We start from the raw sequence: 27,736 nt of genomic DNA, 5'->3' as shown, positions 1-27,736 counted from the left end.
TAAATAATTGTTTCAACCATAGCTGCAGAAGTATCAGAACTTCAGTAATCTTATGACAAAATGCAATGCATTGTTAACATGACAGTAAATAAAGATGTACTAATCATAGGTGACTGAAATGTTAACATTAGAAGTAATATAACACCTGGAACCAAAGGACATTTGGTTTCAATAAACAAAATGAAGCAGAAGACATACAGATAGTCCTCATGGAGTGCCAATTGCTAAGCAGAAAATCAGGTAACCATGATAAACTTACAATGCCACTCCCATTCCGCAATCAAATCACCGTGGACATTAAGCAAAGCATCATGTGATTGTAACTTACAGTTTCACTTTCAAATTCTCCATTAAATCTGTTGCAAGCAGGATGGGAGGCACGCAAATGGCAGGCATGTGATTGTGGATGTCTTAAATGCTTTGATAGATCACAACATTTGTTTCATACCAATGTCATTTTAAACAGTCACTAAATGAGGCAGTAAGCGAACATGACCTGTATTTAATCCCACAGTGAAAATTCAGTATTTGTATCAAATACCTCCTTCCAACAATAAGTGTCAGGCTACAGAACTTTTCCCATTCACTCAACTAGAATGAACTTTATTTATTTATTTATTTATTTGATTTGCCAATTGTTTACAAGATAATAAGTATAAGTGTATATATAGTTGTGAATACATGAAATGGGTACATATAAGAAAAATAAAAGAATAAGAGAAACAATAGGACAGGGACGGTAGGCACGTTAGTGCGCTTATGCACGCCCCCTACAGACCTCTTAGGAAAGGGGTGAGGTCAATAGTAGACAGTCTAAGGTTAAAGTTTTTGGGGTTTGGGGAAGAAATTACAGAGTCGGGTAGAGTATTCCAGACATTGACCACTCTATTGCTGAAGTCGTATTTCCTGCAATCAAGTTTGGTGCGGTTTACTTTGAGTTTGTATCTATTGTGTGCTCTTGTGTTGTTATGGTTGAAGCTGAAGTATTCATTGACAGGTAGGACATTGCAATGTATGATTTTATATACCATGCTTAAGTCAGACTGAATATGGCGTAATTCAAGGTTTTCTAGTTCTAGAATTTCAAGTCTGGTGGCATAAGGTATTCTACAACGAGTAGAGGAGTGGAGTGAAACTTCTGAAAACATATCCAAACGTATCACAAAGGAGTCCTTTATTGAGATGAGACAATTCCTGTAGGAGTCCAAAGCAGCGTCTGAAGTCTCTCAGGCATACAGGGATACATAAGGGAGTTTAAAACCCCTCCCCTTATCTCGATGTGTATTTAGTGAAACAAAAGCCAGTATGTTAATTCCTCCCCAACCCTCTTGTAAGGAACGATCTTTTCACAGTTTCCCAGGGCATACCTAATTTCCCCCCTCACCCCCTTTTTAGAATGAACTATTCAAGAGATTCCCAAAGTACAATCTCACTGTGGAATTTTTATGACCTTCTCATCTCCTGGTTGTGCCTCTCAGAGGTGATAGTTCTGGCCATCCGGCTTTTCTCCCTCCATCGTATCGTGTGGGTTATACAAATTCGATATAAGATAAAAAATATCAGGTTACATCAAGAAAGGATTTCTTTATCAGCCTCCTCCCCGCTTTTCTTCTTCCACTGAAGAAATGACAGATACACGGATCTGACAATAAGACAACATGGCACTTGGAGATCACAAACTGGATTCAAAAGAGCAGGGGTATCCATGATCACATTGCTATCATCAGAACAATTGAAGAGGCAAGGGAGTTGCCTAATTTCCCCTTAATTATTTACCTTATATGCAAAATTGATGTTGGGTGTGTGAAATAGAAGAAACAAAAATTGGAATCACAATTTCTATGGAAAACATCAATATCCAATGATAGACTTGTGATGCTTTCACTGAAGAAGGCTCAACAAAGGTCTTGTTGAAGTTGAAAGAAAAGAATCCAAAAGCTGATCAGCTGCTTAAAATTAAAAAAAAACCACCAAGATCTATTAATAGGCAATGCCAACCCAGCGCAAATCTGCAGAGAAATTATAGTAAATCCAGTAAATAAATACTTTAAAAAATCTTTTAAAATATAAATTAATATAAGTTATTTATGACTGTCATCCTAAGTGACGTCAACTGCTGATCATAATATGCTTTATTAAATTTATAAATGAAGCCCAATGCAGTATTGAGACATGCCAAGTAATAATTTAGAAATTGGTTCTACAGGCTTAACATTCCTGCTGTGGTCAGACAATTACCAATCTCATTGGCAGCATATTTGTATAGCAGAACTTTGCAGTGTGAGCCTCTCTCCGAACAATTAGGGCAATTAACCCTGTAGAAGAATAAATCAATAGTAAGAAAGAGAATCAGACATTGGTCATCAAAACAATATCACCAGTGCCCCTGAATTCTATTGCCAACGTTAGACAGTCGCAAGCCCTCTCCTGCAGCGTATCCATATAATCTATTCCTAAGCAAACATAGATGGGTCTTTTCCAGAACCTGCCCTATTATCAGTTTTACTGGTGAGAAGATTTCATGGGATTCCTTATTTGCAGAAATGTTGCCCTTATGGGTCCAGGGAGGTAGAAATTTTCAGTCATGTTCTCATACAGGATCCTATCTATGATACTCAAAAACATGTTCTAATTATCCCAATCATTTCCAAATACGAGGGTCACATAGATTAATTTTGTATTCTTTTTTAAGGGATGCTAACTCCACATTCACATTTCAGGTGACCTAATAGCTTTAACAAGTTGTACAACTGTGTACTTTTTATTAGATACATTGTTTTATTGTCCTAATATTTTTTCTCTTTCCTATAACAATTTTTATTGCAAAGGCTGGTCAAAAACCGTAATAAAGATATTTGATTTGCTTATAAAGCAAAAATAGTACTGAATAATTTTAAATTCTGCTTAGTCAATCTTTTTTTTTAATGATAGCTATACAGTAGTAAAGAAAGTACAGCTTGAACATCTTCCAGAGTATATTTTAGAAGTAAGAATTTCATTTACAGTACAAGAGTTTTAAATGTTTCCATGACCTATTTGCAAAGGAGAAATTGCTCTGATTATTTAGGAGGCAACTAATAGGCCTGTAACCTCAAATTAAAAACTGTTTTTAGTTAGTTGAATCTCACTCCACTAATTAGGCTGAGACTAAGATAAAAATATATCTTAATTTAGCAAAAGCAGATCCTAATGAAATGGTATCCGAAAGTGAGTTTGCAGTAACTCAAAACAAAGCAGAATTGTCTACAAATGCTGACTGTATCACAAGGCCTTATCTATAAAATACGTGAACAAATAACTTTGCTGTGATAATCATATGATTGTGAATAATGTATCCTTTTTTCTTGATTTCTTTATATATTGGCTGCTGTAGAAAGAACATTTTAAAATTTTGCTAATTTATCAGTGAAATTGTCTGACTTTTCTGCTCTATCTAACTCAGACAAATCTGAGTATTGTTTCTCTGTGTCATATACTATATGTGGGTATTTTGTATATTTTATTTAGAGTATTTTGTCATGTTTATGTCATGCCATGTTTATATTGGATGTGATGACCCTTTGAGGGCTGTGTGCAATGAAATTTCATTTTAATGTATGCCAATAATGTACATTCAAAGTGACAATAAAGTTATTCTAAGTTCTAATTTCACATTGCTTCCAATAATTAGCAAGTCATCTTAAATTAGAGTTTTTCTTTCTTTCTTTCTTTCTTTCTTTCTTTCTTTCTTTCTTTCTTTCTTTCTTTCTTTCTTTCTTTCTTTCTTTCTTTCTTTCTTTGTCAATCATTTACAAGATAATAGGTATAAGTATAAACATGAGTAAGAATACAGGAAATAGGTATGAATAAATGGGGACAATAGGACAGGGACGGTAGGCATGATTGTGCACTTATGCACGCTCCTTACAGACCTCTTAGGAATGGGGTGAGGTCAGTAGTGGATAGTTTAAGGTTAAAGGAGTTGGGGTTAGAGGATGTAACAACAGAGTCAGGTTGTGCATTTCAGGCATTGACCACTCTGTTGCTGAAGTACTTTCTGCAATCGAGTTTGGAGCAGTTTACACTGAGTTTGTATCTGTTGTGTGTTCTTGTATTGTTGTGGTTGAAGCTGAAGTAGTCATTGACTGGTAGGACATTGTAGCAGATAATTTTGTGTACTACACATAAGTCCAATTGTAGGCGATTCAAGGTTGTCCAAGCCCAACATTTCAACCCTAGTGATATAGGGTATTGTGTTGCGAGCAGAGTAGTGTAGTATTCTTCTCTGGACTCGCTCAATTGTATTAATGTCCGATATACAGTGCGGATTCAATATTAGCAATTCAATATTTTCAGAGGAGAAGCTTCGTAAGATTAGATTTACAACTTTTTATGCCTTTTTGGCAATACTGTTGCAGTGAGCTCTGAGGGTGCTTATGAGTACTCCAAGGTCCTTGGAGTGAGGTCAGTGAGGCCATATCTGCCTAACTTGTATTTGGTGTACTGATTATTATTTTTTACCAATGTGCTTTTAATAAGTAAATAAATCATTATTTAGACTATCATACATAGACTTGTTTTCTTTGTAAGAAGGTAGTTCATCCTTTTAGCAGGGAGCAGCCTCTCTTGATAAACCCCCTGCAATGGGGCCAGGTAACAAGCAAGCTATAAAGTGGAGTGGTTTCCCTGCTCAAAATGCAGAAACAGGAATACCAACACCCATCCTCATTCATTATCATTGCCCAGAATCTTGGTGCCAAATTTAGGCAAAAAAAGCTGCCATGTTCTCCACAGTTTTTCCCCCCAGGAAAAGCTCTTTGCCAGGGCACAGCAAAGCTTAAGAAACCCTGTCATATAGATTACTGTGGCACAAGGATATTACAATAGTGAGATTGGAAATCTATTGTAGATTTAATGCTCATCAAAGCATTAACAATTGGGCTAATAAAGTATTCCTTTCTTAAAAAGTTCTACAAGAATTCTGAGGGTTAATAAAAGTCTACTGAGGATCAATTCAACACTAATAGCACCTTTCCACATTAAATTTGTAGCCAAAGAAGAAAGTAATTACTTCCAAATGAGAAAAAAAGGATGTTATTTTTCTTTCTTATTGCAGCAGGAATTTAATTATAAAGTAGTTGCAGTATTGCACTGCAAACTGCACATCAAAGGAACAGGGGCAATAATGCCGGCGGAAAGTCCCTGAGTGGCAGTCTGAGCATTCAGATATTACCTGTTATTTCATTCATTTGTTATTATCATATTTTTAACATTTTGTATGACATTTGTCCTCTTTAGTTATATGAGTTTTATCATACTCATTTTCAGCATTATTAATCATAGTAATGGTAAGAGAAAACATACAGTATATTATTAGATATGTTATTTGGATAAGAGATCCTTCTATTTTTGTTACATTATTCCAATCTGTTTAAAAAAACTTTTGAGAAAATTAATTCTAGGGATTTTTAAACATTAAGTTGAGGGAATCGCTGTAAATGTTTTGTTGATATTAATTATTGTCCTTCTCCTCTGTCCCTTCCTTTGGGAATGAAAGTGCATTTTTTTATATTTCCTAAGTGCAGGGGACAGGACTTTTGCATGTTACTTTACAAAGCAGAATGTCAAGTGTTGGTAATATATAAATGATAATAATGTAGCAATTTATAAATCTTCTCAAAAATATGGAGGGGGAAAATACATGCATATTATTTTCAAAAAAATTCTACATAAAGAGTTTATGCGTTGAACTTGATCTAGAGGAGACTATTAAAAACAGGAAGCTATTACTGTGATTATGTAATAATTGAGACAATATCCACAAATAAATGGCCTACATTTTGGTAGTGTTTATTATCCACCATGGTTATCTTAATTAAACCTATAGCAAAATGTGTTCACAAGAATTCACAAGAATTTTGTCCGTAAAATGAACTTACATTTCCTCCCCTACCCTTTTTTTCAGGAGACATGGAATGTGGGTTCGATTGCGGAAAGTAGTGATCTGGTTGTTGGGAATATACTTAGCGATTCCGTTTCTAGTTAAAATTTGTCCAGCTATTCAGGCAAAGCTTGTCTTCCTAAATTTTGGTAAGAATAATGCTTCATTTAATATTTATTTTATCTTGACTCTATGCTAATATTTTAATTCAGGATTAATAAGTGTTCATACCTTGGTCAGCCTACCCTTTCTTTAAAGACTGGTTTCTGTTTAGTTACTTAAAAGTCAATGTCAGTATCCCACAAGAATCTTGGAAACTGCTGCCATCAAGCTGCCTTGGCTACAATAGTATATTGGTACAGATACTTAATTTGAAGTCGGATTTGACTTTTTTCAATTGTTCCTTCATATATTAAATCTTGTGTCACACTGTTCAGTCAGTTCAGATTTAAAGCATGTGAGTGAGATCTCAGTTTCTTGGTATCTGATTATATTTCATTATTTCTTTGTGAAGTGCTGATGAAGGAGAGGCTTGATACAGCTGCTTGCAATTTTGTTACTGTTGGCATCTGCAGAGAATGTTCTAATACCAGACAGTGAACAAGCAATTGTTTCCTTTCAGCACTCCTCAAAAATATCATCCTTGCTGTGCTTGGTATGACTGTATTCTAATTAACTTGTTTGCAGGTTATGTAGAATTTGCTGCTGACCTTGCAAATGTTTTACAAAGATGGGATAGAAAACCAATGAGCTGAAACTGCCCTACAAATTTAATTCTAGGATTTCCTAAATTAGTTTTAAAGATACAATCTATAATTGACTCTTGGAACTGGGAGAAACAGTAACTGTATTGACAGTTAACAATTATGATTTAATAAGTATGTTTTGAAACATGGCGGTAGAAGTTGGAAAACAAATTACAATCCAAAGAAGGGTAACTTCTAATCTTTTCCCAGATGAGTAGCCAGAAAAAAACAGCAAAGAGTGTAATTGTACCTTAAAAGTGCACACATTTAATCTAGCCTAATGTCTTTATTGGAGCCTTTTAACATTAACTGAGAATATACTGTACAAACTCACGTTTGGGAGCATATTTGGGAATAATGAACAATGATGTCAGTGGGAAATGACATATTAAAAATACAATTCGTTTCTTTCTGGCTTCTCTATTTACTGTTCATGCGTTTCCTCCCAAATGGCAGTGTATATTTACATACCTCTGATGAAATGCATTGCAATTCATGCAGACATAAGCCATAATAAATTTGTGAGTCTTTAAGGTGCCAAAAGAGTTTTTTTTTTCCTGTATCTCTGACTAATGGAAATAATTTTAAAGACTCCTCCCCTCCTTATTGACATTTAAACATGTCTAGTAATTTATACCAAATTTAATTATGCATTGGGATGCATATTTCATAAGTATTATTGTGCAAGCTTATGATTATTGGTTTTAATTACAGAGGTTGATTATTGCAGTCATCAGATAAATAAAATGTAAAAGGAATGTTATCCTTCTATTTCAGTAAGAGTGCCTTATTTCATTGATTTGAAAAGACCCCAGGACCAAGGGTTAAACCATACCTGTAACTTCTATCTGCAGCCAGAGGAAGATGTAACTATTGGAGTTTGGTAAGGAATACTTTATGCTTCTCATTATATATTGGTGTCCTTTTATAATTAGAACAAAAGCTTTGTTTTTTTTGTGAATTTAGGAAAAAAAATCAATCAATGTGATGTACATTGCAACTGTGTGCAGTATTATGCTGAAGGTTATGCTTTAGACCAGCGGTCACCAACTGGTGGTCCATGGACCACTGCTGGTTCGCAAGAAAATTTTGGTGGTCTACAGAAAATTTATTTGCATTTTTAATAGTGCACTAAATCAGGGGTCCTCAAACTACCGCCCTGGGCTGGATACATGCAATGAACATTTGTGTTGCTGCAGAGGTTCTCAACACAACTCACGTAAAGCGCATGATCACCAAACTGGTTGTTATACCGGTGGAATCCCACCCCGAACCAGCCTAATTTTTCATCGTTTCCTTTCATCTGTTTAGACTCATATTTATATTTTTCTTGCCTTCACCTCCTTATTGTTTTACCTTTTTTCTTCTAAAGCAGTTTTATTCTTCTGTAGTTACTTCATTTTTTTTCAATTATATTGCTATCTAGTTTGGATAAATAGTTTTGCTTTTCCAATAGTATTTTTTTAATTGTTATGTTTGACGGATTCAGTCTGACTTTTTCACTAAATAGCTCTCATAATTTCATACTGCTCAGAGCAATGAGTCAAAAGACAATAAAGCAATAGGAGAACCGCCAGTTTGTTTAAACATATGACTATAAAATACAAACAATAAAATAAAAGTTAATGATGTGATAAAAATATTCATCCTTTGCCACAATTAATCATGTTCTAACAATAAATCTACAATTTTGATGAGCAATGGGCTGAGACTCTTACAATTTAAAGGAAAAGTAGGATTGTTATTATATCTAATTTTTACATCTCTTGAACAATATAGTCTAAAAGAACAATGATAGGCAAGTGCACACTGATGCTCCACTTTATATATAAGTTAATAAAATGCTCAGGGACCCTCATATGAGGAAATTGTATTGGGCTTTTTATCTTAGAAAAAAGATAAGTAAGAAGATGGAATGACATGATAACGGTATATGAAATTATTTTTGTGCATAGGGAGAAAATGTATTTAACTTTCTTAACAGGCTAGATCAGGATCCTTCATTTAAGATTAAAAATATGAAATTGAGAATTTTTTTAAAAGTACCTTTTTTCCCATAGTTGAATTAGCAACTGAAATTGGTAATTCAAGATCTGAGGAGTTTCAAAGGGAGATTAAAAAATACGAATGCTCAGGTTTTATTTAATTAATTCCAATTTTTGTGGTAATATGTTCCTCGGGACTAGCTGTTGGGAAGTATTTTGCTGTGGCCTTTCACCTAATTTGCATTGTTTTTATGCACTTAAAAGATTTTTGAAAGTCTAAGCATTATGTAGAACTGAGTAGCAACTCATAATGCTAATTCAGCATTCTACTGGTAGAAATAAAGTGTGTTCCAAAACTGATTTGGAACTTCCTGTTTCTGTTTTAGTCTATTTATATGTATTTAACCGCTTGTTAGCTTTCTTTAATAAAAGTCCAGACTGGAAAAGCACAGCAAAAAAGCAATTCTCTTTGAGTTTTGGATTAATAAGATTTATTTTTAAAAAGATTGAAATGATAATAAAAGAATTGTGGCAAATAATTTGCTTTTAGACATGGAACCTGTTTAAAAACTATTCAGAACCATTAATTTCTGGGTTTCTTCTTGTACTTTTAGCATAACAAAGAAAATGCCAATTCCTTTGAGAAGTAAACCAAAAGCTCTTAATTTTTCTGTATATAATGGTTTTTAGATGCATTGCCAGCATGAGAATCCTCTCTGTAGCAGTTATATCTAAATCTACCCCATTGTTTGAATATTTAAGATTGTTGAAGAACTGGAATGGGATACTTTATCCTAAAATGACTCATGTGCTGCTGCTCATGATAGACAGTGTTTACAGATATCCAGGATTGCATTGTTCTGTATTTTACTCCCAGCCCCACCTTCATGTCTCTTGATCTACTTATATAAAAGTGATTTTCATAGAACAATGATTTTAAAGTACTGATTAGACAGACATGAAACTAAAAGTATTTTAAAATGAGTAGTGTTCACTTTCACTTTTATGCCTAACCACTGCTTTAAAAGTATTAAAACTCTTGTTTAATATTCCTTTGTTTTCAACTTGTAGAAATAAGAGCCAGTTTGGTGAAATACTGAGAAACTTCAGTGTTATAGTAACAATTTACAAATTTTCTATTGCATCAGCTTGGTAGGAATAATGCTGATAATTAACAGGATCCCAATAGACATCAGAAATAAATTTAACTCATTTTTAGAAGGTTGTACTGCTAGGGTTGGAAGACAGGATATATCCCCAGGGAAAGTAAGAAGGAGTTACCATACATGCTGATTCTGAATTTATGAATTGGATGTAAAGCAAGTTCTTGGTATGTGTATTTTTTTCTTTATTGATCTCTTTTAGTGTTTGGAATAGAAATAGATTTGCTTGAAAACGGGGCTGGAAATAAATTATAATAAAACAGTGTTTCCAAATTCTTTAATTTCAAAAGTTATTTTCAAATTCGTATTGCTGTTCCCTTGCTAAATCTTTGGCATTCATCTTCATGTATCTGTGGTATTGGTTACACACTTAATTTATTCTGAACCATAATTTAGATTTTAAAAGCCATACTTAATTAATATAATTAAATAGGATAGAAAATACTGAATATCAGTCATTTCTTTTCCCAAGTATGGCAAGAAAGGAAGCAGAGAATTGTTCTTATCCTTCTTTGTTAGATTGCTTGCACTCTTTTTCCAAAACAAAACTGAATTAGTTATGCTAGCGTAAACTAAGGAGGCTTCTAATGTACTTTCAAATATTGTTCATATATCGGCAGCTTTGGTCACAGCTAATTAAGTTATTTAGTGTAAAATTAAAATATATGTGGTAGCTAATGGATAAGTATTTAAATCACTGTCATTGCAAGGCTGTTGAAACAGAAAATCTTGACATGCATTTAATTTTATGTAGTTAACTGCCTTTCATTTTCAACTTCTATATTGTTCTGTAGTTTGATGAGCACTTCTTGCAATGTAATGTCAATGTTAGCAGTAACCATTGCAAATGGATTCACTGTCCAGGCCAGAATATCCAGTTTTCCCAAACTTTTTGAAATCAAATGGTGGTGGTGAATTATGCAGCAAAAACAAAATACTTCTAGCACAGCATGTTTAAAAAATGCAATACATTTTCTGTGTACCTGTCATGGAAGCTATAATATTGTCAAGAGAGAGAGATCATTCTTATTGAAGTAACTTTTCTTCAAAAAACGTTTTCCCTTTAGTATCTGTTTTAGACTTTCAAATGAAAAGCGTTTCTTATCTGAATTTGTCATTGACCAAATATCTTACATAGGCCAGCGTATTGTTGTGTTATCTGGAAAACATGTTTCACCAATTTGCAGACCAAACTTCTTAACTTTTAACTGGGATGCTGGGAACCTAGCATCAATAAGACAGTAGTTGTATTACTGTACGATTTCTGTGCCACCCCTTTACATATTTTTTACTTGTAACTCCCTTGAAATATCCTATGGTTTTCAGTTGAGAATAGCTAAATTAAAACTCTAGAAATTCTGGAATTGCTTAAGATTCAGCACACAATCAGTTGTTAATAGTTTGTATACTAATTCTAAATATTGTATATAACTTACTGCACATTTGTAGGCTTCTGAAGCAGGGAAGTTACTAAGAGAGATGAAAATATGCAAGGAAACAATGAAATTCTTGTTACCATTTCTTTTAGGCACACAGTTCCCACAATTTTATGGAAAGATGCTCAAGGGAAGGACCAACTGTGGTATGAGGATATTTTGGGTTCCAATAACCCTGTAATCCTTTATTTGCATGGAAATGCAGGGACTAGGTAAGCAAAACACAAAAATAAAAATATTGCCCATAATTTAAATTTATTCAAGGCTCATTCTTCATCAAACAGGCCAAGTACGCAGGAGGTTTAGAATGTTTATGCTTGAAGCCAGTATATGTTTTGTTTACTTAGTTTATTTTTAAATACATTTCTCTTACTGTCTTTTAATCAGATCTGATTCCATGGTATTGTACCACAGTTTAGATCCAAAGAGTAGACGTGGTTGATGTCAGCAGCAGAGCGGGCCTCTTTGATTAATGTTTTCAGTAACTAGGAGTTCCTTTGATTAATGTTTCTAATTCTTGGAGGAACAAAGAAAGCTATGTACAACCTGATAAGAGAACTGGTTTAAACCGTTGAAAGGCACTGACTTGGAATTTAGTTACCTGCAAATTCAAAATGTGAGACACACATCTCCTGAATGTGAAGATGAGCATTAACAAGATCATACTAAGAATATTATAGGATGCCATTGAATGTTACATGCTATATATTAGTTACGAGTATGCGTGCTGCATCGGAATTGTGTCAAATGAAAAAACTCATTCCAAACTCAATATGCTTGAACTGTATCTAAAATGATTTTCTGCCTTTGTAAAGTGCTCCTCTCCTCTTTTGAGTGAGGCATCTTTCCTTACTTAAATAAAATATCTTAAATAGATTTTAATCAACCTTTCCGGCTTGGGTTCTGTTAGGGCAAGGGACAGCGGCCTGATATGTTTGCTGGCTAACCTGATGAATGTTTTGGATCTCAATATTACTGTGCATTGTTCCACAAATTTGAATGCATATTTATTGCGCAGTTGTTTACAGATTCCAAATAAGGAAGCATTCAATATGATAAATGCAGAAACTATATTCACTCTTCTTAGTAACATCTGCTTTGGCATGAGTAATAGCTTTTAAGTTTCTTATAGCCAACTAAAAGGCCTTCTATTCTTACTTTTAAAAAAACACTTCCTTGCAGAGCTCTTCTAGCTCAGAAATATGCATTGGTTTCTGTACATGTTTTATCTGAGATCATCTTACTGATTTTCAGTATTTTGGGTCTGAAGTCTGGGCACCATTAAGGCCATTCCAAATGGAAGAATAGAAAGCATTTTGGCTGGCTATATGAGTGAAGCACTGTATTTATAGTTGGACACAATTTAGCTCAATATCTGCAGTTCAGAATTTGATTTCTAAGGAAATGGCTGACTTCTGAATAGACATGAATAGAATTATCATGTAAATTCCAGTTAACAGTGCTTCTCCCCTAGCAAGTGGCCAAGACTACAGTCTTTTGTAAGGGTTTATTGAAATCAGTGGCTCTTAAACTACTACTAACAAATTAGTTTTTCATTAAAAGCCAGCTCATTTTTATGCTGACACTAGAAAATTATGTAACACAATGTTTTATGTTAATTTTAACTTTGCTTTCCCAACATCTCTTAACAGAGGAGGGGATCATCGTGTGGAACTCTACAAGGTAGGAATTGCAGTGTTGTTACTTATATGTTCTGAATTCAGTATTTAATATTATTAACAGTAACATGTACCTGTATTTGTTTTCCATATTTTATATGAGGGGAAACATTTATTTATTTCATTTGTATGCCATTCATTTCCCTGATAAGGTGAAATAAATAAGAGTAAGAAATATAAGCAGAAAGATACTCAAAAACTGCATTACCGAACAGTGTCAAATCATATTGTAAACCTTTTATGATCTGTTCCATTCCACAATGCAATGAAGGGGTGCATCTTGAATAGTTCCTACTCTCCATTAAAAATGAGAACCTTGTATATTGCCATGTCAAAGTGAAGGGATTTGTTAAGATGTAGTGATTATCATTTTAATATTTTCTTAAACTTATTTAGAGTTGCTTATCTTCCCTTACAGGTTTTAAGTTTTCTTGGTTACCATGTAGTCACATTTGATTATAGAGGTAAGATTTTGTTCTGAAATGTCCAAATATGGGTGGCTGTTTTGTTTTAACCAACCTATTGGCTATTTCTTGAATTTCATTAACCACATAATTTGCAGGAGTTTGTGTGTTTTATTTATCCCCCAAATTATGGTGCGTGGTCTGTTAATACTCAGTCATTTCCCATTTTTATAAATTAAATTGTAAATAAATTATAAATGTATTACAGAATGTTTACAAATGAATTATTTAGTTGATTCAGGAGTATGCAAAATGTTGGATCTCAAATGAAAAACTTCACAAAATAACCTGTTTTTAAGCTGCTATTTTGAATATGAAACAGGAAATTCTGAGCCCTAAACAACTTTTTGAACTCAGAAAAGTTCTGCTCCCAGCTCAAAACACTCCAGAGTGATTGAAACAGTCCATTTAGTAGCATAGCAGCAGTTTCACACTCTACAGATTGTTCTATAGAATTCTGCAAAGTTTCATGCTTGCAAACACATAAAAATGACATTTTTGCTTGTACATACTTTGTTTTCAAATAGTTATTCTCATACTCAAATGATTGAAAAGCAGATATTCCCAGAAATTTTGCTGCAATTGAAAGTCATATTTTTAGTGTGACTCCCCCTCCCTCAACTGACACTTTTTAGATGTGTTAAGATGACAATTCCCACAATTCCTATTCAGCATTCTTAGCTGGGAGTGTGTGTGTTGGGCAGCAGGGGGGGGGGGAATTGTAGGGAATTGGGATCCTAAGAATTCCAAGATGCTTTAGGTCCAATGGAAGTAGAAGCAGTTGGCAGGTAACTGAGTTTGTTTTCATAAGATTTTTAAATGCAGAAATTTTATTCTGTAATGGCACACACATCCATCCCCTAGAATTCTTAAAATTTGTTTGGAGGTATTAGGGAAATCTCTCAAAAAGTTTTTGCTGTAGCTTTGATATGTTGTAAAAGAAATTGTTCCACCCAATTCTATTAGCAAAAACTGTCTTTTCAAGGTCTCCTTGAAAAGTTCAAGTCATATTGGAATCTAGTTGAATAGGCCTGGTACAACTTTAGTTCTTGCTTTATGCCAACTCCATTTTATTTTATTGTGTATTTTAGCCTGTTCCGAGTAAATGAAAGGTAATTGAAAATTTACCTATTCATTTCCAATGTCCTGACACATTGTGGTCTTTGGTCTGAGTTGAAACATGAAGCCAAACCTTATATTTTGATTAGCAGCAGTATGATTCTTGGAATATTTATTTTTATCTCCTTCAGGGTGGGGAGACTCTATAGGCACTCCCTCAGAAAGTGGGATGACCTATGATGCTCTTCATGTATTTGACTGGATAAAAGCAAGAAGTGGAGACAATCCAGTTTATATATGGGGACACTCCTTGGGCACTGGGTAAATTTATTTATTTATTTTCCAGATGATCTAAGCAAAATTTTAGAATAATATTAATGGCATCATTTAAGGTTTACATTCTGCTGGCAGAAGTATCCCCAAGACTCCACACAAAATGTTCCTGCCACAGGAAAGTGGATGATGCAGAGTCAACTGAATATTTTTGGAATATTTTGAACTTCCATAGATTGATCTTCCCATTAATGTCTTTGCTTCAAAGACATTAATGAAAGCTATGTCTTTGCTGATATCAGGAACCTTTTGCTTATTCAGCCTTCCATCTTTCCAAGGTTTAGTAAAATTAGGACCCATATTGGTGGGGGCAATATGCTGACTCTGTAAACCACTTAGAGACTTCTGTAAAGCACTGTGAAGCGATATATAAGTCTAAGTGTTATTGCTATTGCTAAGTGCTATGGCTATTACTTTTCTTAACACGCTTAGATTTGCATGTGCTGTGGCTATTGTCTCTGTAGTTCCTTTTCTATTACTATACATGCTTGAACTCCATTCTCAGTGCAGATGCTGCCAAAGACATCGGTAAATTCAAAACTTCATTGTTATTGTTAGTAGTCAAAAGAGGCCAAAGAGCTGGAGGAAATTGATTTTGCAGAGTTTAAATGGAAAAATATGCAAATGCTTTTTTTTCATTTTAAAAAGAGGAGATAGAGCCACTTCTGATGGAACTATGCTCATTAAAAAATAGAAATAAGAAATGTAACCAGTAAATACCCTTTTTAAAGATTTAGATTCTTTTAGGTTTTAGGTTAAACATCCCATATGTAGTGGTTTCTTGTGTCATTTAATGATAAATGTGTTGGGTTTCCCTTCCCCGGGCCAGGGGGAGTTGGACTTGTTGCTTTCAATGTATAGAAAGACCCTTCCATTCACAAAAAGACTCCAATTAAAGGGTTCTTTTTCTCTCCTCTCCTCTCCTCTTCACTCCTATTAGTGGAATCCATAAGTTATCCAGAGAAGTAAGGTGGGGTTGCAAAACAGAACTCCAGGGAATTTATCAAAATTACTTTGACAATATAAATATCCCATATTCAGTATGGGTCCACTGTGAAGAACTTGGAATCCAAAGCATTTTTGTTGGAAGATAAGAAGAAGTCATAAGCATTCAGATTTATACAAATGCTTCTTTAAAATATAAAAGATGAATATCATCCAGGCACCTTAGAATTGATTATATATTATTTGATGAAGTTTGCAGTACAAATGTTGGGCAATAATTTACTGTTTACTACTTTAATTTCTACTGGAGCAATGTATGAAACTGATATGATGATCAGTTTTATTAACAGTCTATGAATGCTCTTTATACTTTCTTTAATTTAGATTAGAGATATAGAGCTGTTATTTATGTCATGGCCTCCTATTAAAAGTTCCACAATTCCATATGCTTCTGGAATTTTACACATTGCTGCTTTCTTATGGTCAAGAGAGGTATCAAATCTTAATGTTTTATAAGATGTTTTTTAAAGTAGGAGATAAGATAAATGGGGTAGAGTTGTAAAGAAGGTTTAAGAAGAGAACTAAGTGAGAGCTCTCTGTAACCAACACGTAACTCTGTTTTGCTTCTAGAGTTTCAACCAATCTAGTAAGACGTCTTTGTGAAAGAGGTAAGATGCCTTTTTCTACATGATGTTATCAAAGAGCATTTGATATCCTCCGTATTTTCTCTTGATTTTGAGAAGAGTTTAAATAGGTCAGGCAGTAAAACTGCCTTTTTAAAAATAATATCAGAGTGAGATAATGATTCCATCATGGTGTGCAATGTTTTGCAGGCCAGGTTTCACACTTAACTGTTGATAGGCGTGGTAGGACCAATTAGAAGAGAAGGCCAGAAAAAAGAATGTTTTATTTAAATTTGATTAACGAGCATAGTTATGTTCTGTTATATGTTTCATAGTTTTCTTCTCTCATATGTAATGTTCAAAGTTCTCTGGAGGTTGTACTTGCCTCCAGTTTTTAGCAGCTACAAAAAGCCTCTTTACTCAGCTCTTCTGTAATGGATGGATTTGCCTAACACTTTTCAATTCTGGGGGAAAAGTTAACATAACTGCATTTGTATATTCAAAAAATAAGTCCAGTTGAGCCTGTGATATTTTATTTTAAACATTTTTAATGCTATCAAAGTTCACTATGTCACACTCTCCTGAATTCTTTTTAAGTCGGAGCATGTTCATTTCAGATGACTGCCTTGGTAGTTTGTCCAAGTGGCTTAAAAATAATGTAATAATACATACTGCTTCATCCGTACAGAAATTGAAAATAATGGCAAATTTTTGAATACTGGAAAGTGTTCTTGCAATCATGTCTCTATGTATAGTTTCATGTCTGGATTTGCATTTCTCTGCACTACTCAAGATGCCCTTCCAGGTGGATGCAAAACATGCTTTTGTAGGAATGCATCAATAGTTTGGCTGAAATGGATAATCCTCTTTATTTTTCAGAAACTCCCCCAGATGCCTTGATATTAGAATCACCTTTTACAAACATACGCGAAGAAGCAAAAAGTCACCCCTTTTCAGTGGTAAGTACAAATTTACATGCTAAAATTCTCATTCTATTGTGATATTTAGGTTTACTTGAGAATTCTAAACATATCCAATAAGGAACATGTATCAAGATTTTTTGTTTTATTTTTCCCCATACATGCAAAGTATTGTTTCCTCTGCCTTTTGCTTTCCCAGCCCAGAAAGATTGAAATAGTTCCATGTATGAAGTGGGTATATTCAGCCAAAAAAAAAAAAAAAAAAGATCTCTTGAGATTTCTGATAATATAGTTTCAGGTAATTGGCTTTCTTTAGAATGAAGTCATTTGGATAGGAGTGTAAGAATATATGATAAAATTAACATTCTGGAGATATGCTTCAATATTTCTACATTTTTCAAATTCATAGCCAGAAGGAATATGCATTGAAGGAGTTGCAGATACATTCTGTATGTACATACTGGAACTTATAAGTGAGCGTTACTGTGTACTTTGAATATATTTTGAATAGACTTTGAAGCAATAACTAACCTCCTAATGTTAGTCCTAATGAACTCCTAACCTTGTAGTTCTCCAGAAACTAAAATGCATCTTCTACTGGAGCACCTTGTAAGAAGGACTCTGCTGAAAATAGAGAGGCTGCCAAGATCAATGCTAACATCCTTGGAATAACTGGTGCTATTTAAAAACCCTCTCTGATGTAATCACTAAGAGTTCCATCTCTGGACTAGTTGGAGGAAGTACATGTTTCTACTTAAACGTTATTTTTCCATTTATAATGAATTACTGCTCTATGCTAATGAAAGTGTGAAAACAGAGTACTATGAAAGTATAACGGTGATCAGACAGAGTAGAACTAAAGCATGGAAGAGAAATCTGCCTCTTATCACACTGGTCAATTTTCAAAAAGTATAGTTTTTCTTTTATCAAAAGGCATATTACAAACAGAATGAATCCCCAATAAAGATAATGTATTTAATCTTAACCTTAGAAGAAAGAGTTGTAATCTTTCCTCCCTTTTTCCTCCGCCTGTTGCATTGAAGGATCCAATATGACCTCAAGAAATATTTCTTTCACTGCTACAAGAAAGTAAAATCATTTTCAAATCCAGTTTAACTCCTAGTAATTTCATGGATATGTCCATTTAGTTTTCCTGTAGTACTAAGGCAGTGGTTTGCCATTACCATCTTTCAGAATGTGTGTGTGTGTGTGTTTAAATGTCCCAGTCTAGCCTACAGCCCTGATATTTCTTGGAAGCTTATGTCCAAGTAGTAAATAGGCTTGACTCTGCCAAGCTACCACTTGCTACACAAGTACAAATTCCTGCCCCTCCCGTAAGGCTACGTAATCTCAAGAAATATGGGCCTGTCTAATGAAATAATATAAAAGCAAAATTTTGATATAGGCTTTTGAAAATATTTTCATATCATATGACATTTTTGTACTTTAAAAAAAAATTATATTACTATCCTGAATTATTTGAAAGGGCAGCTATATACTTATATCAGTAAGATACTTACTTGCATGATAATGTAACCCAGTTGGGTAATGAAACATCTGCAAGAAAACAAGTAAGCTTAAAGAGCACCAAGTTTCCTACAATAAGATACATTATTATGCTTTTTTTGTTTTGGTATTACTATAATTCAATTTAGGTGCCAAGCTGTTGCTAAAGGAATATACCTTAACCATTTTTCTAAAGGTGGAAGAATAGGGTCCAAATGTAAAGAATCATTTCGGCCTAATAGATAGGTCTCAGCAAGTGTGGGTATCTTCAGAAGGGACTGTACTGTAGATCTTAAAATATTTGTACAGGTTTATAATGGGACAGATGGGCCCCATCACATTATCAGGCCCTAAATCTTTTAGCCAATATATTAGCACCACGTTAAATTAAATTATCAGTTTAAAGAGTTAAATATTGCTATCAAGTGAACTAATTGTTGTGCATTAGTTACCAATAGCATAAGTTAGCAAACTAATAGCCATATTTTACTCATTTAGCTTCCAGGCACTTTGCGAAGTGAGCCTATGTAGAGTGTACTGCAGTACAGGTAATCCTTACTTAATAACCATTCATTCAGTGACTGTTCATATTTACAAGAGCACTGAATGAATGGTACTTATGACCAGTTATCCAAGTTGCAATCATTGCAACACCCTCGTGTTCATGTGATCAAAATTTGGACACTTGGCAAGTCACCACATTTATGATTGCAGCATGTGCTTCAACTCCCCCCCAACCTCCCTATTTTTCTGATCTGCCTAATTGGCTGCCTTGCACTCCACTGTCCCTGCTGCCCTCATCACTTTACACTCCTCCTTGCACTCCTTTGTCCTGCACTCTGCTATCCCTGCAGCCTCCTGCTACCCCTAACTGATCTTTGCCATCTTCTTCCTTGCAAGGCTACTGTGACACCCCGCAGCTAGGCACACCTTGTCAGCAGCAGGGAGAAAGAAGATGGCAGAGGTCAGCTAGGGGCATAGTGGTGGTGGTGGAGTCCTGGGCACACAGAAAGACTGAGGTGGCAGGAATTAGAAGCTGAGGTGAGCAGGGCAGGGCAAGCTTGTGGACCACACCAGGGAGGAGGCAGTGAGATAGGAGAAGCATGACTGCAGATTATCAGGACTACCATAGTTTAAGTGGTACAGTCATATGATGTTTTATCTAACAGCTTTTTCATTTAGCAGCAGAAATTCTGGTCCCAATTTAGGGCCAATGAATAATGATTACCTAGGGTGAAATTGGGATACAAACAAGGCATGAAAAATTTGTGACCAGAACAATGTTGTATTTATGAATTCTTAAATTACACTTCTTATACTCCTGTATGCCTGTATCATAAAGAGAGGGGTTTCCTGTGACATCTTCAAACTTTTTCCAGATATATAGATATTTCCCAGGATTTGACTGGTTTTTCCTTGACCCTATCACATCAAGTGGAATAAAGTTTGCCAATGATGAGAAGTAAGTAAATAAAATATCTATTTACTCCTCCACCACTTGCTGGTTAAGGTTTTCAGTGACAGGGAAAAAAAACCTGTTATTCTGAAAGGTTGACACAGAATTATTGTGCTATGAATAAACCCACCTCTGCTTTTCCAGGTAAGCTACCTTGGCTCTGGAAATGTACGTTTCTGTACATTTTTCAGAAAAAGCCAGCCGTTCATTGTACAAAGAAAAACATTCTATCTAGCAGAGATACAGCCTTCTGGGTAGTTGTTTCTTTGGAAAATTAAGATTTGTATTTTTTTCATGCTATTTCATTTTTAATTGCAGTGTATTTTATTTTAACCATTTTTTCATGAATGTAATTGCACAAATGCAAATAATCTGCATTGGGAGACTTGCAAAGCTACTTATTTTTTCAAATCCTCAAAAAAGTAAAATAAAATAATGTGCAGAAGCATAAAATTCTGTGATTCTGAACTTTCCAACAATTAACCTTGAAGAAAGTCATAGGTATTCATATTTTTTCATAGGTTTAAAATATACCTGATTAATTGTTTGGTGTGTGGTTTCTTTACAGTGTGAAGCACATTTCATGCTCTCTGCTTGTTCTTCATGCTGAAGATGATCCTGTGGTTCCATTTCATCTTGGAAAAAAGGTGCAGCTTCATTTTTTAACTCTTGCCCCTGCCATAACTTTATAAATACCCTGAAAGAGCTAGATTAGTAACAGGGCTTGAATGATTGCAATTTAATTTCTGTGGGGCAAATCACTGATAATACATCAAAACTTGACTGCTGCTATTGGAAGAAATGCATTTTCAGAGAGACAAATGGAGGTGGAGACAAATAATTTGTCTTACTCGCCTTTTATATTGTCAAGGAAGCTACTTCTAAAATGTGTTTTCATTCAAGTATCAGTTATCCTAGACCTAGATGAATTAGAAAAGCTTGGACCAGATCTGTGTGCTCCTCCTTCTGCTCCTTCTTATTCCAAGACCCAAAACTGCAATCTTATCTGTCATTGTACAATCCCAAAGCAATCTTTTTCTCTATCGTTCTTTCCATCTCTGCACAGTAGCCTTTAAAAGTGCTGAGAATGAGATGGTATAGTATCTTCTACTGAGGGGTTATCAGAGAAGAATGTAAAATATAGTGTGACATGTGCATGGTTTTATATTCTCATGTAATCTGGAGTTATCTCCATAACTTGGTTTTAGTCATTGTTGGAATTGGTGAAATGGGAGCTGACAGCTGTCCTGTATTTAAAGAAAGAAACAGTTAAGTCTGTGCAATCAAAGGGGGTCCCCTCTTTGTGTACTACAGAATGAAAAGTCAGGAAAATGTATACAAGAGAAAAATTGAACTTTAGTTTAAATTAAGTGCCTGTCATATGTATTAGAGAGTAATTTTCATCATTCCATGGCCTTTGGCCAGAATGACTAGTTTGTTTGTTTATCATATTTATATAGCCACTGATCTCACAAATTTGTGACTCTGAGTGGCATATACAGTAAAGAAAAGATAATAAAGAACTAACAATTAAAAGTTGAACCATTAAAACATAATCAAAATATATTTTCACTTTAAGTGCATTAGTACCATTTTGATTAATGCTAAGGGACCCTTTTTCTGTAATTACCACTTTTATTTAACTTCTTAGGTCCAAAGACTTGTACATTACAGCAAGTCCCCAGGCTAGGAACAGACTGCTTTTAGGGTGACCCATAATTAAGAGTGGGGTCTATGGTAGCAAACTTCAAGCTAAATACAAAATGGTTTAATTTAATTACACAATACTATGTATAAGTATTATACAATAGTACTGTTCCAGTTTACCTATAAAGTCAACTTAATAGTTGAATAGACCTTGGAAATGGATCTTGTTCTTAAACTGGGACTATCTGTACTATCTTGTATTGAATTTTAATATGGTGAAACCATTTGCTTTTAAATATCTTCACAGCTATACAACATTGCTGCCCCATCTCGGAACTTTCGTGATTACAAAGTACAGTTTGTTCCATTTCACAAAGAGCTAGGATACAGGCATAAATACATCTACAAGAGCCCAGAACTACCTCGAATATTACGGTAATTAAAGGGGTAATTCATATGTACTGGGGTGAGCTGGTTGGCAGTTATAACAGATGTAGTCCATCTCATCTGAAGGGTCATTTTTGCAATGATATTAGAATTTGTATTACAGGGATATAAGGGGGAGATACAGTGGAATATTTTGACATTGTTTTTATGACATTAATGTTTAGCAGAAGGAGTAGAATAGTTTGTGTATCTGCTTCCCTTCTTTTGACCTGTCAGTTTATATCGTATTTTTGTCTTAGAGCAAGTCAAACTCTTGGGAATTATCCCTTAACCTTTAGTGTCAAGATGAAGTACCTAGTTTTTTATTTTTAATATTGTTAGATGTAGATTCCTGTTTTTCCCCCCAGACTGCATTCTTTATGTTGCAGGTTCTTCCCAGCTATGTAAAGGCAAACGACTACAAGAGTTTACTGTTAAAATGATCAGGTCACAGATTTGATAAGCCATTTGTGCTTCAGATAAGCCGTTCTCGCAGCATTAAAAAAAATCTACCGTTGAGCCATCCAGGAAAGGAATAATACAATGCAGTAGTATGCTGACAGATATGGGGAGAAGAGGAAATGGATGAACCTAAAATAGCAAAATATTTGACACAATAAATCACTGGATTTTTTTCTCCTCAGGGAATTCCTGGGAAAATCTGCACATCATCATCATCATCATCACTGAAGACTTTAACATGTTACACTTAAAAATCATAACATCTTTGAAAAAGAGAAAAAAAAGTCTGCTATTATTGAAACCCAAGCACCGGATATGCCATTGATTCTGGCTGCAGTTCTAAAAGATACCTTGAAATCTCAAGTTTTGGGACAGTAGATATGAAGAATGAATGTAATTGGCTTCTGTGTCTCCCCACCCCTACCCCCAAAGAATGAGGGAGCAAAATTTTGGAACAATTAACTTCAAGCACAATAAAGACTTTGTAATCCGCACCCCACCCTGGCTGCCACCCCTGCTTTTTCCCATAAATTATAAACATTCTCACAATATTGTGCCGGATTGTTACAAGACTAAAGAACTTGCACTCTAAAACATAGCTGGACTATAGTTATCTGCAAAAATATAATTCTTACAACTTTTCAGTGCTATCTATTTATTTTTTTTGAGCTGCAGGTTTCCTTCTAGAATTTAGTTTGGTAAGGGATATTTTTCTTATGTAGATTGCAGAAGATAATGTGGATTTTAAATTAATTTTAGAAACCAGAGACACAGGACATTTTAGAATGAATTGAAGGATGACTCACTTTTTTAAAAAGGTGTCTGTTTAACTATTATAATTTAATAGTGGTCAATTTTCCCCTTATTGCTTTGCTTTCAATTCTCCCAGACAAGAAATACACACAAAATATAATTACAATCCATCTACAAACATGCATCTCCTTTGAAATTTTGCCTCTACTTTTCAAGCCATTTTCTTTTGATGTACATATCCCTTAAGTGAAGTACATCATATTAATTAAAAATTATCATTGGAAGTTGTTCGAAGTAACTTTTCTGTTAACATACATCTTTAAGTTTAGACTTGTGGGAAAATGTGTGTTTTCACTGTGGTAAATATGTCTTCCAGGCTCTTCTAATTATAGAGAGAAATATAAGCACTTTGGGAGTGAAAAATAAATTATGCCATTTTAAATAATTGTGATTCTTCAGACATCCCAGCCTAATCATTTCCTTCAAAATGCTCAGGTACACTAGAGGTGATCAAAAGTTTTTTTTTAAATACAAGGGAAAGAAATTAGCCTTTTGATTATTATTTTTTGATGTGCATTTTCTTTGGGAATAAAACTCATTCTGAATTCTCAGCAGTTAAATTTTTCAGTTTCACATGGAATGCTGAAATATCAGCCAGGTCAACCAAAGGTATTGAAAGTGACACATTCTTATGTTAACAGTACTTCATCCCTGATCATTAAAGTAATTACTTTCTACTATAAAAATGAAGGTTAGTTTTAGTTTGCTATGTATATTATTAAAACCTGTGATGTATGAAATCTACCTTACTGGCTTTAAATGTTCCCTTCAGTTAACATAACGTATGAATAAAGATTTTTTTTCTTTTATTATAATAAAATTATACTACCTATACTGAATTGAGCAGACAATGTAATAACTAATTTTAACAGATACAGAATCTGGTTTTCATGTACTGCTTTTGAGACTGACCAAACCTTATATTTTATGAAAATCTAGTCCCTTATCCCAGTTATGGCTTAATCAACAGCAACACTGTGCATTGCTTCTATTTTGGTTGGAAAGAGATAACCTGTTCAAGCCTCTGAGTTTTGCAAGGGAGGTTTCTGTTGTCACCATATGATCCTGGAAGCAGACATGGCTTCTTGACTGAGTTGAAGACGGGCTACATTTGCAATGCTACACATTCCATACCACTTCTTCCAAATAAAATCTGAAGTATTTCATGGCTTTAATAAATAGAGATATGTATAATCCTCCCACATGTACATAAGTGTTTTGCTTTTTATATTTGATGAAACAAGCCAGAAATGTCCGTGAACTATAGTTTGGGTTGAGAAACTATAGCTAGTATGTTTCAAACGAGATGAATTATGAAGCCATTGTTTAAAGATGAATTCTATATTCTAGCTTGTTAGACACCATTAACACTGATTCCCAATTGGGATGTTGTAAAAGGCTGTGATTTACTGAGACTTGTTCATTTGATCTCATGAAGGAGGAACAAAGTGATTGTTCATGAGTGCACAACATTCCAGTGTAACTTTATTTATTAACCTGGGACATGATCATCCAAACACTGCCATGTGATTACCAAAATCCATTTTTTGAGATTTGAAAAATCTATGTGTCTTATGACAAAAAGTATAGCATGGATGTTCATTTAGGCCAGTCGTCTTCAACTTGGGAATCTTCCATTCATTAAATTAACTAAGACTGGAAGAGGCTGCATATTAGGGAGGAGACTAGAGAAGGTTGATATTTTGCTATTTGCACATACTTCGTTTTGCTAACCAAATTCAATGCAGGCATGGCATGGTGAGCAATTAGAGCAAATGAATTATGAGCCAGTGTGGCTGATGGGCTTAAGCATTCAATATTAGGCACAATAGTTTTTTATTCTAGTTCAGAAAAGTTTTTTAGTCTGAAAGATATAGGCAGGTATTAATAATGTCTGTATATTTTCTTTGGCATGTATCAGACAACTTACAGATTCATTCTGCAAACATTAGCTTGTTCTTTGCATTAAGACTTCCTGCAATTAAGTAATCTATTAGTTTTGATTCACAATAACTTGCAAATTGTGCCACATAAAATGTCATCTTTTCTCCCCTTCTCAAGTTTAGGATTATTGCATTTAAGAAAGGCAAAAATGTTGTTTCAGCTCTTTTGAAAAAACCAGGATAATGTTCTGTGTAGCACTGCTCCTGCTGTCACTACTTTAGTATTGATAAAAGTACAGACTAATGTGGCAATGTCAACTCTGCCAGTGCAACAAAAACTATATTCCAAAGCATGCACAGTGCTATTTGTTCTGACACATATGTTTCAATTGTTTAGGCCAGTAAAATCCACTGAAATGGAAATGTTTATCTAAAACAGTATGTAGTTTTAATAAAAAATGATTTTGACTTCTTTTGGAGGTAGCTTTGTTTTGTTCAGTATAAATCATGGACTGCTGGCGTTTATGCTCATATCCAATAAATTGTCAGAAATAATTTAAAATAGTGACATATTGATTGGGGTCCAAACAACTAGAGATATGTGCATATGAGTACATATCTTCTGCTACTCACAGAATTCTGTATGTTGTGAAGTGCTCTGGGCTAATGTAGGAATGTATATTTCATTATTTTTTGTCAGAGGAAATCTACTATGTAATTTTTTAGTTACATTGTGGCCAGCAACTTGACAATTTTTCTGCGACCAATTTTGCACATTCAGTAAGATTACATTTGGGTCTGAATATTTGCTTGAGTTCAGGGGACTTTTAAAAAATTGAATTCCCAATATGAATTGAATAGAGATTTCTGTATGCTTTGAGATCTTGAATTCTTTAGATTGCTGTACATGTCTCTCAGGTGTTCTATAAATATTCTCTATAAACCTGTGTAGAATTTTCATGATATTTGTCATGAGCTCTTCCAGAAAATTTTGGATGTTGGTTATATAAAAGACAGCCAAGAACAAGCATTAATGCAAGTTAAAAATTGGAAATTACTGAATGTACAGGAAACAAAACATGAATATTGAAATAACATTAACAAAAACACAATGCTGGCAAGCAAAAACATTACATGGTTAATTTCTACAAAAGATTGAAGGAAAAGTGGATTAAGATAAAATCTTGGCAGTGGCTTACAACTAGAACATTAAAAAAGACTGATTTTGGTTGCTCAAGAGCAAGCTATTCAAACTTAAGCAATTAAGGCCAGAATTGAAAAAATATCAAATGATTTAAAGTAAAAATTGTGCAAAGAAGCAGAAGAAACAATACAACACTCTGTGCAAGAAGATCAACTGATAACTGATTATAAATGATGACATAATTTGGTAATTGCCAAAATGATTCCGTTGAACATCCATAAAAAATTACTTATCACTAATGTAAAATTGGTGGGAACTTAAAATTGAAAAATAGTTGAAAATGAGAAGGTTGTGAGATTATGGGATTTCTGAATACAAACTGATAAGGTCTTGGCACATAACACATACATGCCAGATTTAACTGTGGTTGAGAAGAGAAAAGTGGATAATTGATGTGACAATGCAGGGATAGTAAAATAGAATACAAAGAATTGGAGAAGATCACAATGAATCAAGATCTGATATTTGAAGTTGAAAGTTTATGGCATAAACTTTCATGGTGGTCCCAGTGGTTATAGCTATACTGGATGTCATAGCAAAAATGTTAGACACTTAGAAAATCTGGTATTGACAAATTTCCATCTGTTAGTTACAAAAAGTCTCACTGCTTGGGTCCACATGTATTTGTATACTATACCAATACATGCGTACATCCTACGTTCTTGGAAACAACTTGATGTACAGTATATGAAAACCTACACCAGCTGAAGTACAGGCAGCTCTGACTTCACATTGTTGTGTATATATTGTTTCAGTTTTTAAGAACTATTGTGTAATTTTTACACCATTCCATGAATTTTCTTAAGACCACTAAGGTCTTAAGAAAAACAAAACTACTTTGCAATTATCTGTCTGGCTCCACCAGTTATGAAAAGGCACCACTACCCAGAACCACTGCTTCAGGCTTCTGAGGCCACAGGAGACAAAGAAAGGGAGTTTGCTCAAATCTCTCATGAACTTCCTTGTGATGGTGAACAGAAGCACAAAATGTAGGACCTGGAAGAAATCTTATCCATCCCCTACTTTCATTTGAAAATCTGAAAAAAGAATGGAGTCCACCTGATGG

The 27,736-nt window shown here is 34.4% G+C and overlaps 1 protein-coding gene across 1 annotated transcript in view; it reads left to right on the top strand.

Annotated features, from left to right (window-relative positions):
- Positions 1 to 25,938, top strand: part of ABHD12 (abhydrolase domain containing 12, lysophospholipase) — a 32,296-nt gene extending 6,358 nt beyond the window's left edge. Inside the window, exons 2-13 of the mRNA XM_087961530.1 lie at positions 5,945 to 6,069; positions 7,444 to 7,549; positions 11,343 to 11,462; positions 12,903 to 12,933; positions 13,348 to 13,393; positions 14,644 to 14,773; positions 16,361 to 16,398; positions 17,233 to 17,312; positions 20,159 to 20,241; positions 20,804 to 20,882; positions 22,190 to 22,317; positions 22,953 to 25,938. Coding sequence (XP_087817656.1) covers positions 5,945 to 6,069; positions 7,444 to 7,549; positions 11,343 to 11,462; positions 12,903 to 12,933; positions 13,348 to 13,393; positions 14,644 to 14,773; positions 16,361 to 16,398; positions 17,233 to 17,312; positions 20,159 to 20,241; positions 20,804 to 20,882; positions 22,190 to 22,317; positions 22,953 to 22,998 — 1,012 coding nt within the window. The 3' untranslated portion in view covers positions 22,999 to 25,938. The remainder of the gene's footprint in view (positions 1 to 5,944; positions 6,070 to 7,443; positions 7,550 to 11,342; positions 11,463 to 12,902; positions 12,934 to 13,347; positions 13,394 to 14,643; positions 14,774 to 16,360; positions 16,399 to 17,232; positions 17,313 to 20,158; positions 20,242 to 20,803; positions 20,883 to 22,189; positions 22,318 to 22,952) is intronic.
- The last annotated feature ends 1,798 nt before the right edge of the window (positions 25,939 to 27,736 follow it).

Source organism: Notechis scutatus, chromosome 1 (genome assembly GCF_049901735.1).
Source record: "Notechis scutatus isolate UNSWTSFEM ecotype Mainland chromosome 1, rNotScu1.2, whole genome shotgun sequence".
Classification (NCBI taxonomy): Eukaryota; Metazoa; Chordata; class Lepidosauria; order Squamata; family Elapidae; genus Notechis; species Notechis scutatus.
Note: the sequence above shows the minus strand (reverse complement) of the source record. Positions and strands in the feature narration are given on the sequence as shown.